Here is a 12,811-nt window from a genome sequence, read left to right on the forward strand (position 1 = left end):
GACACTCCCTTGTGCAATGTTATTCATCTCGAGGACTCTAAAATCGCAGAAAGCAGTTAATTCTCTGGAGGTTTATATTAATTTTTTCTTGAGCTATAATTAATCAGCCAAGCACTCTAGGTCAGGAATATGAGACACTCCAAGTCTGTTGGTTTAATTTATTCAGCAAATATTTATTGAACCCTGCTATGTGTCAGGCTTGGGCTAGGCTGTGAGAATATAGACGATGGTTATGAGGAGGAGTGTTAACAATAATACCACCACTTATTGGCTGCTTGCTACATGTGTGGCTGTGTGCAGGTGTGATCCGTGTATTATCCCATTTAATCCCCAATATAACCCTTTAGGGTAAGTATTTTTTATAACAGCTTTTTGGAGATATAATTCACATACCACACAACTTGTGCGGTAGGTATTTAATCCCCATTGTACAGATGAGTAACTTAACGCTCAGTCAGGTTAAGTGACTTTCCCTGGGCCCTCAACTAGTTTGTGACTAGTTGAGTCAGGGTTTGCACCAAAGTCTCTTTCACTCCATAGTCTGGGCACTTACAATGATGAGGCCATCACCTCTGACTCCAAGAAATCCAAATAAAATATATACTAGAGGCCCGGTGCATGACATTTGGGCACTGGGGTGGGCTGGAGTCCCTCAGCCCGGCCTACACCCTCTCACAGCCCAGGACCCTTGGGAGTTGTCCGCCTGCCAGCTTAGATCCTCCCTCCACAGCCGCTGCACATAGCTTCTGGCTGAGCAGTGCTCCCCTTGTGGAAGCACACTGACCACCAGGGGGCAGCTCCTGCATTGAGCTTCTGCTCCCTGGTGGTCAGTGCACATCAAAGCGACTCATTGTTCTACCGTTCGGTCGATTTGCATATTAGAGTTTTATTATATAGGATTGTGTGTTAAACACTACTCTTAGAGGGCATATCCGGGAACGATGAGAAGATGGATGATTAACTCAGCCAGTGGTCATAGAGGAAGGGGTATTTGAATGGGGCCTTGACAGATGACTAGGAGTTGGTCAGGCTAAGGTGGGCAGATTTCTTGTTTAATCAAGAATGTGAGAATGCATTTTACTTATTTAGATGTTGATGGCTTTTGAGGCTTATTCTGGTTTCTGAGCTTTATTGGTTCCAAAAGAGAAGGGAAGAGACTGCTTCTGTTGTCCACGGCAGTGTTATCTTTTAGGTTAATTCTAGTCAAGAGTGACCCCAGAATACTCGACATTGGTACTCCTGCAGCAACATGGAGCCAGGTTTTAATATCAGAAGGAAGTGGCACAGGCCAGAGCCCTTGTCTGGTAGACCCCATCGCCTCCTTCTTCCTGTGTTTCCCCAAAATCTTGTGGAATTCTCCTGAGGAGAGAGCTGTGAGGCAGGATGTGCCGAAGCGATGGTGAGAATAGCACTTAGATGTTAGTTCATCTGACACTAGCTTTGCCTTCTCTTTTCCCTTTATTTAAACACAAACCTGGGCTTTGCTGCCCTCCCATTGGAACGCTCTTGTCCCAATTACTCGGCCAGCACCTAAGTCCCTGAGACCGGTGGCCCTGCCTCAGCGGCAGCAGGCCTTACACATTGCACATATGGTCCCTGTGTCCTAAATGCAATCACACATAGGGACGAGAGTTGAAAGTAAATGTAGTCTCTACTGTCAGCAACAAGGAATCCTCAATTGTGTGGTTGAGTGGGACATGGCTTACTTCTCATTTGGGCTTCTGGGCCCAGAAAATGGGGGAGATGGGTCATATATTGAGGTCATTTGGTTCCTCCCCCTGCCTCCCTGCAGCTCTGACCCAGAGAGACAGGTGCTATTCTGGTGTTTATGTATTGTACCTGCAGAGAGGGAAACTCTCTAGCTACACATTGCAATGTTTAACAACCTCTCTGTGGGAAGACCCTTCCTTCCGCTCAGCCTATCCACTACTGAAGCCTGCACAGCCAGGCACCAATGTTTACCTCGCTATCAGTGGCTGCCCTGCCCTCTCTTCCCTGTTCAGGATACTCACAGCAAGCAAGAACTACACCACCGCCCTGGGCACCCGCAAGGACAAACATTTCTTTTTTAATGACTGGAAGTGTCCCATGGCCTGACAGATCTTTGATGCTTCTGTGCCCCCCTTGCCATTTGCCAGAAAAAGCTGGGACCCAGGCTGGGCACAGGCCATTCTATATCGTTTGCCAGTGCCCTCTCCTGCCCAGCCCCCACCCACAATCTGTCACCTGCCATGGATGCCACTGATCTGGCCAGAGGATGAGGAAATTGGATTCAAAAGGAACTGCTGGCATCGGAAACCTGCCAGCACTGCACTAGGCTGTCAGTTGAGCAGAGACACAGTCTGGGTATGGTCTCAGGGCCAAAGCTTAGAACAGCCTCTAACTCTCAGAGGAAAACCGTGTAGGTTTGTGACTGTGTGTGTGCTTGTTTCTGAATGGGTTCTCCTGGGAACTGCTTATGTTTCTGTCTGTGTGTCCCTGGTGTTGTCCCTGTGTCTGTTGGCATGTCTTATTCTCTGTGAGTCTGTGCCCCCATTTGAGTGTCCATATTTGTGGCTATCCCTGTGGGTGACTTTACGAAGTTAGTGTGTGACAGCTCCCCATGCCTCTGCTCTGTCCTGAGCTGCCTTTCCTTCCTTCCTTCACCTCACTGACCCCTTCTCAGCTGCCAAGACCCAGCTCAGATGTCACCTCCTCCAGGCATCCTTCCTCTGGCTGAATTAGATGGCCCTCCTCTGTGGTCCTATAACATACCTATATATCATGCTTGCACCATCAAAGTACCCCTTCTTTCCTTCCTCAACTGGACCCTGAGTCCCTTAAGACAGGAATTACATTGCCTGGGCTCTGTGTGTTCAGCTCCCAGCTCCAGGCCTGACACCCTGAAGGCACAGGAGAAACGATCTTCAACACATAATGCAGAAGTTATTGTATATTGATTATTTGCACTTACTAAATTTTTTAACCTTCATCGTGACATTGAAGCCTCCCCACAATGTTCTAAAGTAGAAACCTTTCATGGCCTCATTTACAGGTGAGGAAACTGAGGCTCCGAGAAGTTGAGGAACTTACTTAAGGACACATGGCTAGTATGTAATGCGTCAGAACGCTAACTCAGATATGTCTGCCTCAATGTGCAGGCTCTAAACCAGCATGTCCAGTGATTGTGGGCAAATGGGGGGGCTATGTTGGTCTGTGAGTAATCAAAGACAGTTCTCATTGCTTTTACCCATAGCTGCCCCGGGCTAGGACCTACGGGCAGTTCACCTTTTGGGTCCTGCCAAAATCAGAAGCAAGAGTTCAAGTGGCCCTTCCCTTCAAGCTCCAGAGAACAAGGGGAGGGAGCCTTTCCAGTCAAACCTCTGGCCAGGCAGGGGCCCTGGGGTCCTAACTGTAGAGTCATGAGTTCTGGGCTCTAGTCGTACCTGTGCTCCAAACTCTCCCTGTGCTCTTCAGCACTCACGTTCTACCACCCTCATTGGCTCAGCTGCAAATGGGGAAAAGTGTAATAACTTCTGTAGAAATTAGATGAGGGGTGACAATCATATGCATTGATTGTTTAAATATTTATTTAGCACTATTGGGGAAATCCCTGGAAACAAACATAATTTCTGCTCTGAGAGTTTGTGAAAATGTGAGATGAGGGTATCTGACCTTACCAAGCATTTATCTCCCATTAAATGTTAAGTTGTAGGTCCTTAGCCTTTTCTGTCCTGCCATGATGCTTGCAGAGCACTGGACAATGGCCACGCCCTCACAGCCACGCACAGCCTCCTAGGACCCTCTGGTCACGAGACTTCATCAGGGCCTGCCTTCTTTGGACAGTACCCCAGGCCTCTTCAGCTAACCTGGTACCCACTTCTTAATCAAAACATTGCTTCTCTAGACTTCATCCTTTCAAAACTATCTCTTTGAAGGGAAATGAATTAATGACTTATGCCCAAAGGGAGACTTCCATTTTAACATGTCATAAAATTCTTGATCCGAAGAAATACAATTTCTGACTCAAGAATGGATATGTGACAGGGTAAGGTGTAAAGGCTTTGCTTTTACAGCTGCAAAAAAATAGAGTTTGTTACCTTGTAAAAAATAAATAAATACAAATATGAAATGAGTGCATTTAACAAATACTACCCAGAGCCTAACCAACATTTACAGTCCATTTATTTTTCCAGTCCTCATTCTCCACCCTATGCGTCTTCTGGTCACTGTGGCACAGCACATGTGTGGCATTCTGGGCTGCTCAAGAGCTTTCATGATGATCAGTGTTCTTGGGTACATAGCATCCCCATGAGTATCATAACATTCCTGACAGTTCCCTGTGGTTAGAAATTTAAGGGATTTTTGCACTGTCCCCCTGATCTAATCTAAGGATAGACATTTTTGCGCCTACAGCCATTTCCTTGCGTTAAATTACTTCCTTTGGAATGAATTCCCAAGATGTGCTTTCTTGTTTTAAAATAACAGACTTCATTCTCCAGGGTCTCTGCAGAGAATAGCAGTATGGAAGAATTCCGTGCATGCCTTCATTTTTTTACTCAGACCCACCCAAATGGGCATGTTTCTCTTCCCCACATTCACAGCTTGACGATGATGATAAAAGACTCAAGGTCAAAGGTTAGATGGCCAAGGCATCAGGTCTGGGGTGGTGTTTTTGGCATCATACAGGTTCATGTTCACATATTCTCCTTTACAGCAGGTGACCTGGGGCCAGCCCCTTACCCGTGCTGTAGCTCCATTTCCTTATGTATAAAATGGGGCTAATAATGTTACCCTTCTCATTAGGGTTTTATAAAGATGGAGCACTGCACCTGATAAATAGTGTGTCCTGCCCTTTGCACCCCTGTAAAGTCAGGTTTATCCCCCACCCCCACTCTGCAGCCTAATCTTAAAGTCCATTTGCTACTTCCTGCCCCGTCGCGCCCCCCCCCCCCCCCATTACTTTCTCCCTTCTCCCTCTGGTATTTTGACAAATGAAAAGAGAGTCCAGGGCTTCAGGTCTCAGTCGGCTTTCCTCTTAAGAGTCCTGTGTGAATCCCTCAGTGATCTCCCTGTGTCCACTTCCTGCTGTCCCCAAAGGGTAGAGCCCCCTGTCCCACAGAGCAAGGGAGAAACAGCTGTGAGCAGTGAGGGCTCCTTTAGAGAGCCCTGTTGAGCCAACAGGCAGTATCTTTCCTCCCATCAGGAAGCCCTCCTGACTCTAGGGAAAGGACTCCCCTCAGAGGCTTGCCCCTTCCAGCCAGACCACAGTCAGGGACACGCCTCGGCCGCTTCTCATCACTTCGTTCCCAGCACTCTTTTCCCTGCAGCAGCTCCCACACCCTTCCACCGAGCCTGCAGAGTTCAGGGAAGAACCTCTGTCTTCACGGAAATAGTGATGTGGCTCTGCTAGGGAGCAATGAACTTAGCCAAGATCAAAGTTTTCCTGGGAGCTCCCAGTGCTAAATTTGGAAGCAGACATGCTGCTGTTCCCTGGTATCTTTAGCAACAAAGTCAGAATGATTGGGTTGGGGTTTTTTTTCCCCCCCACTGATTATCATCTGAGATCTTGCTGGAGAGTGCAGCAAGAGAACCCTACATTTACAAGGAGGTCCTGGGAGCCCAAGAGGCTGGAGGAGTGGAGGGGACTTGGGCCTGAGATCTTTTCAGTCTAAGTGATGTGTTCCCATCTCTCGCCTGGGAGCACGGCCATGCCATATTTTTCGCTGGTCTTTCCTCCCAGAAATCACTACAGAACAAACAGGCTGCTGGTGAGTGTGGGACAAGGCCTCCCTCATTCCATTTTTGTAGCAAAGAACACACATCGTGGGATTTGTTCTAGCCATTCTGGTTTTGGCTGCTCTGTGATTCGCTCTATTTATTCTTGCTCCATTCAGAGTGAGCTCCTCTGGGCCTCGTGGCCGCAACACGGCAAGTCACATTTCTGGGCATAAGGTTAGAACTGAGTCACATTCTGTTCCCCTAAGCAAGATGTTGAAGAGGGTAGAGGCAGCCCTCCCTGTAGTTAGAAGAATGCTTAGTGGGATTCTTCGGTCTGATTTTTCACGCATAAACAATTGCACATGGCTTTGCAAGCATGGGGAGGTCCTATATTAATAGCCATTATGGACCAGGAACAGGTACTGATGGTGGTCTTTTTGCTGACAATGACAGCTGACTCTGCGCTTTCTCTTTCCAACAGACACAGTTTCTTGGGGTTTACTTTGTCTCATCCCAAGAGTTTCTTGCTAATGCCTACGTCTTGGCCGTGCTTCTGTTCCTGGCCCTCCTGCTGCAGAGGACATTTCTGCAAGCATCCTACTACGTTGCCATTGAAACTGGAATTAACTTGCGAGGAGCAATACAGGTACTTGGCTGGTTATTTTTCCACTTCATAGTAAGAGCCACATGACTTGTCCTCATGGGCCCTCAAGGATAATTTCTGCTGGGATTTTTTTTTTTTTTTTTTTTGGCTCTTTTAACTGAGTTTTGAAATAATGACCGTTGACAATGCAGTGTGGGATAGTGGGAAATGCCTTGGGCTGGACTTAGGAAATGTTGTAGTTCTGCCTTGGACTTGACCCTGAATGTCAACTGCTCAGTCTGTGGGCCTCTATGTTTTTCAGCCTTGAATGAGACTGTCATTCCTGATCCATCACAGCACTCTTTCCCTCAGAATGCAATTGTAGCCTCAGAATCCTCTCTAGGTACCATTCCAGAGTTCTGCCACATGGTCTTCCTTGGGTGCAAAGCAGAAAATGTGTTTGACATGCCAGGATTAGAGAGCCTCTAAGATCTATTGGAGATCTTAAATTTTAGGTCATAAGAGAGACTTATCTGGTCTAATAGGTCCCTTGTGTCTAGCTTCTTGCTGCTGCCTTCTGTGGATTTCTTCTCTGAGTCATTGGAAGGATGATCCAAGTCAGGGAGGATGCAGGGCCCTTGAGGCAAGCTGGTGATGAGATTTGTCTAAGCCCCAGTGTTTTTATTAGAATTTTGGTTCAGCGGTTGGAACGAAGAGACCCAGTACAATAGTGGTTTACATAGGGTGGAAGTTTGTTTTTCACAGTCAGGGTTGTGAAATAGCCACACAATATCAGAGACCTTATTTCTTTGTGTAATGTTGTTCTGCCAGGCTTCTCACAGTTACTTTCATCTTGTGGTTCTAAAGGACTTTTGAAATTGCCACATGCCTACATGTAACCCAGCAGAAGAAAGATGGAACAATAGGGGGAATGCTGCCTTCCTTTAAAAATCACAGGGCGGAAGTTGCACATATTCTCTTCCATCCCTTTCCTGAGAAATTGCCCACATGGCCACCTGTAGAGGCTAAAAAGTGAGGTCTTCTTGCCATCATTCTTCTAGAAATTCTTCTGGTGAAAAGAAAAGAATGGTTATGGGGAGACAACTACAGATTCTGCCATACCCAGCCATTCCCATGAAGTCAGTACAACACTAGGAAGTTGTGATTAAACCCCAAAGCCACATTCTTCAGAAGTGAGTCTCAGAGTCATTAACACTGACTGGTCCTCTGGGAGCCGGGACCAAGAGGCTGTGTAGAAAAGGGACTGGAAGAGAAAAGGCATAGCCTGAGTTGGGGACAGTGTCAGGGACCAAACTCTGGTTATTTAGGTATAGTCCATGTGTATGGTGCCCCCCAGAATTGTGCAGTGCACAACCTGAGCGGCTGCCATGACATCGCTGCCCATCCCCAGTGGTTTTCCCAATGAGGAAGCAGAGCCATTTCCAAGAATGTCATCATAGGAGAATGGTAGAAAGATCCATTGATCTGACTCATAGGGGCTCAGAACTGGCAGGAACCAGCTATTGCTCAATTTGAAAACCATCTTGAAAATCCCAGCCTCTGCTCATACCCCTCCAGTGATAGGCAGACCTGCACCACCACAAACAACAGCCATTTTTGTACTCAAACAGTTTTGTAACTAAATCAGCTTTCTATCTGTATGTCATAATTCACACTCCGGCCCAGAGTTTTCCAATTACACTAAAAGAGGCAAAATGGTTTTTTAATGTATTAGCATATAATTGTTTCTATCAAACTATCTGAATCTTTTTCATTAATAAGAGAGACTGATTCAGGTGTCAGGAAAAGAAAATGCTAGCATTAATTATGGAAACAAATGAGATAAAAACTTATTTCTTTCAGAAATTTACATAAAATTATAGGCAAGAGTTCATGTCTTCATGAATTTGAGAGTAATACGATTTATTTTTTTAAAATATATTTTATTGATTTTTTTTTTTTTTTTTTACAGAAAGGAAGGGAGAGGGATAGAGAATTAGAAACATCGATGAGAGAGAAACATTGATCAGCTGCCTCCTGCACACCCCCTACTGATGTGCCTGCAACCAAGGTACATGCCCTTGACCGGAATCAAACCTGGTACCCTTCAGTCCGCAGGGTGACACTCTATCCACTGAGCCAAACCGGTTAGGGTGAGAGTAATCCCATTTCTTACATGAAAGGTTATTAAGTAAAATTCCTGTGTTATATATAATTTTTTGGCATACTAACTATCAGTCGGTTGTGTGTTTCTATGTATTTTGGTCTTTACTTAACAATACTTTCTTTGATAGATTAGCCTATGTTTCTACTTCACTGAAATTAGGTTTATTATTAAAGACTGATTTCACATAACCTAGGATGTGCATAGACTTGCCCAAAAAATGCCATTGCCTTCATTTTAAACCTTACCCGTGGTGTAAATAAACTCACAAAAAAGATATAGAATAGGTTCATGCCTTAAGGATGCCTGACCCACAAAAAAGCCTGGGTTTACACAAATAATGAATTAATGCACCTTACAACAGGATTTCATTGTGAGCAGGCATCCCTAGGATATTTAAGACAGAAATGTATTTTTCCTTTTTCAAGAGCACATGGCCTGGAAATTTGCCATCCTCCTGGGAGGCACAATCACTCTGCAGGGATGGCTTTTAGGTTCACAGCTCACAGGAAGCCTTTACCATGGCTGTTCCCATCTGCCTGGAGGGGGCAGAGCAAGGTGCGCAGGGTGGCTGGCCTCCAGGATGGGGCTGGGGCTCATCAACACCCACATGAGCCCATCCCAGGCTGAGCACTTGTCATGTGTCAAGTCTCAAGGAAGACAGGGCTTGTCCGCGAGCACACTCCGTCCGGTTGGAGATGGCCCACTAAAACAGATGGCTGCCCCACTTTGTCATGTTTATGTCTCTGAAGTATGCTCTCTTCTGGCCTCTGGTAAATCAAGGATTCAACTAGACACGAAAATCTGCTTTTAAGATTTAAAAGCTCATTAAGTCCTGTCCCCAAGGGAGAGGTTTTGCTTGCTGGGAAAGTAGCCTGACCTGCTGCCGTGGGTTCCTCGTTTGCACGCTGCCTCTCGGGTTTGTGTGATTGGTCATCAATGCCCTAATCATCTCTGAGCCTTAGGGGACAGTAATGCAGGGCCCCCTTACAGAGCTGCTCTGGGCTCCATAGGGCGAATGTCTGAGGAGCCCCTGACACATTATGGACGTGTGGCATCTGGGGTGGTGATTAGAATGAGGATGATAAATGCGAACCATGCTGCTCTCATTTCTAGACCAAAATTTACAATAAAATCATGCACCTGTCCACCTCCAACCTGTCCATGGGGGAAATGACTGCCGGGCAGATCTGTAACCTGGTTGCCATCGACACCAACCAGCTCATGTGGTTTTTCTTCTTGTGCCCAAACCTCTGGGCTATGCCAGTGCAGGTAAGTGATGTGTGCTTTGGTGGGGAGTGGGAGAGGGGCCACAAAACCAGAATCTGCTGCTATGTGCTCAGTGACTAGGGGTTCACCTTCTTCCTTTCCATGTTTACCTGTACCTTCCACCCTGCTAGGGTCTCCATGGGGTGCATCCCTGGGTCGGCAAACTGCGGCTCGAGAGCCACATGTGGCTCTTTGGCCCCTTGAGTGTGGCTTTTCCACAAAATACCACAGCCTGGGTGAATCTATTTTGAAGAAGTGGCATTAGAAGAAGTTTAAGTTTAAAAAAACTTGGCTCTCAAGAGAAATTTCAATCGCTGTACTGTTGATATTTGGCTCTGTTGACTAATGAGTTTGCCTACCACTGCTCCATACAGTCTCACCCTCTGCAAGCATCTAGCCATCTCTCTGGGTGGTCAGAGAACGTAGTGCCATTAAAACTTTTGAAATGCAGTTTAAACCTTAAAATCTTTTTTTTCTAACTATAGAATAATCATATGTGGAACACTTGCAGACATTAAAAGTTATGTTGTAGAAAAGTGTTCTGATATATTTTAAGCAAAACAAATTAATTACAAGATGACATATACAATAGACCCCCTACTAAACTGAAATACAGGTATGTATACATTTGCACAGATTCACACAGAAAAATAGAACTGGAAGGTCACATGGTGGGAGTGCAAGTGGTTTTTATTTTCTCATGCATTTCTAAATTCTCCAATAAGCATGTGTTATTTTTGAACATCAAAACCATGATTGTTTTTAAAACCAAACACCCTGAGAGGCTGGCTGTGAAGGAGGTCCACTCTCCCCCTGATATACAGGAAGAATCTTGGACATGGTTTACTTGACTCCCACCTTCTACCAGGGAGTCTCTGATCCTCTCCTGTAGCTGGGAGTGAAGCAGAAATCCCAGACCCATTCCCAGAGGGCCTACTAGCTCCTGGGGGCTGCTGGGTGTGGAGGAAAATATCTGGACTTGGAAGAGACCAGCTGATTCAAATAACCTCTCTGGGCCTCAGGAATCCCAATTCTTTATCCCCAAGGGCTCTCCCTGCTTTATAGTCACTTTTGGTCACATATACTTTTTGAATAACAGCTTTATTGAGATAATTCACCCATTTAATGTGTACAACGTGATGGATTTTACATAGTCACAGGGTTGCACAATCATATCACAATTTTACAACAATTTCATCACCCCATAAAGAAACCCATGCCCTAACCAGTTTGGCTTAGTGGCTAGAGCGTGGGCCTGTGGACTGAACGGTCCCAGGTTTGATTCCGGTCAAGAACATGTACTTTGGTTGCAGCCACATCTCCAGTAGGGAGTATGCAGGAGGCAGCTGATCAATGTTTCCCTCTCATTGATGTTTCTAACTCTCTATCCCTCTCCCTTCCTCTCTGTAAAAAATCAATAAAATATGTATATATTTTAAAAAAGAAACCCATACCCATTGGCAGTCATGCCTCTCTCCACCCCAGCCTTAGGAAACCCCTAGTCTACATATACTTTTGAAAATCTAATGAAACGTTCAGAAAAACAAATGGGTGTTCACACATTATGCCTACAATTTCAGGGGCCCCTGAAGCTTTCAGACACCTTGGTAATGAATTTGGCCATAGAGAGGAACCTCTGTGTTTCCCCACCCCATCTCTGAGCATCAGGGGCCCAAAGTCCAGGAGCTTTCCCTGGGCCACACAGTGAGCTGGTAGCAGCACCACACCCAAGCATCGCCTTTCTGTGGTCCCCTAGTGACAGGGTTCCATAGGGCCTGTGTGTTTATTTGTTTGTTTTTAAGAAGGGGCATCAGCCACCTTGTATTGATCTACAACGATGTGCCAGGCACTATTCTAGGTGCTTATCACATATGTTCATTTAATCTTCACAGCGGTCCTGCTAAGTGGACATTAAAAATCACCATTAGGAAAATGAAGAAGCTGAGACACAGAGAGGTTAAGTAACTTGCCCAAGATTGCCCAGCCAGCAAGTGCTGAGATCTCCCCACGACTACCCTAGATTGCTTTTCTAACTTGTGAATAGGAACTAAAATGGCCCCTTCCCCCCATGCTTGCATTGCAAACTCAGAATCCCTGGTTTCTGGTATGTTCCCCCGTGGGGTTCAGTCAGACCCCTGCAGAAGAGAGGAGTGGTCAGAGGAGTCTGAGGAGTACGAGGAAGGGCAGGCGGAGTGTGAGTAGGAGCCTTGCAGCAGCAGATATTGCCTCCCCTGCAGCTGCCAGCACCTGGAGGTGGTGGAGCTGCAGGCACGGGCCCCCAGCTGGTGAGCTGGTGGTGACTCTGGGGACTTCCTTGGGGTCTGGCCCTACCCAAGCTGCTGAACGACGCCCTGCTAGCTTTTCCATATGCGGGCAGTTCACGAAAGGACTGGACCGGGGATAATTTTCCAGGAGGGAGATGGCAGCAGGGCCCAGCAGGAGCAGGAGGTTCTTCATCTCCTAATGAGCTCCTCTGCCCATCCGTGACAGCGTTAATTCAACATCCGCTGAACGCTGGGAGGCAGGTGGTGGAGGGTCGCTTCCCAGCCCTAAATGCCTGCTAATGCAGGAAGCGTTCTGGGATGAACGGAATCCACGGAGCCACCCGCCCGCTCCTCTGTCCTTGAGGTGGTGCAAGGAGCTCAGCAACAATTTGGCATAGGGCTCAGGGAGTGCAGGGCCAGCCCAGCAGACTTTTTTATTTTCAATTTGGGAAGGCAGCACATCTGTTCCTCTAGAATAAGCCCTTGACTTCAGAGGTGCCTGGTTTTGAAAGCAACCTGAGAAAATTGTTATCCTGATGCACTGGGGACTGGCAAGAGGAACATACACTTGTCATAAATATTCAGAAGCAGGCGGTCATTTATATAACGCCAGAAACAGAACGGATTTTCTTTTTAGAGGATATCTTGGAGATCCACTGGAAAACTAAAGCTGTCAGGAGCATAAGACTGAAAAGTAAACTCTCAGATCCTGGGCTGGTTTTGTCTGTCGTGGAGGTGGCAACAGTGCCCCTTTGCTCCTATGTCACTCTTTCCCAATGAGAGTGAAACATCAGCCTTATCAGCCTGGATAACCAGGGCAAAACAAAGGGA

The 12,811-nt window shown here is 46.4% G+C and overlaps 1 protein-coding gene across 10 annotated transcripts in view; it reads left to right on the forward strand.

Moving 5' to 3' along the window:
- ABCC8 (ATP binding cassette subfamily C member 8) overlaps positions 1 to 12,811 on the forward strand; it is a 71,306-nt gene that overhangs the window by 15,963 nt on the left and 42,532 nt on the right. For all 10 annotated transcript variants that reach the window (XR_004986221.2, XM_036427535.2, XM_036427537.2 and 7 more), the window contains exons 7-8: positions 6,182 to 6,346; positions 9,564 to 9,719. Coding sequence is in view for 9 of the 10 variants with exons in the window: in XM_036427535.2 (XP_036283428.1) it covers positions 6,182 to 6,346; positions 9,564 to 9,719 (321 nt within the window). In the remaining variant the exon portion in view is untranslated. The remainder of the gene's footprint in view (positions 1 to 6,181; positions 6,347 to 9,563; positions 9,720 to 12,811) is intronic.

This window comes from Pipistrellus kuhlii, unplaced genomic scaffold, assembly GCF_014108245.1.
Source record: "Pipistrellus kuhlii isolate mPipKuh1 unplaced genomic scaffold, mPipKuh1.p scaffold_m20_p_9, whole genome shotgun sequence".
In the NCBI taxonomy this organism is placed as follows: Eukaryota; Metazoa; Chordata; class Mammalia; order Chiroptera; family Vespertilionidae; genus Pipistrellus; species Pipistrellus kuhlii.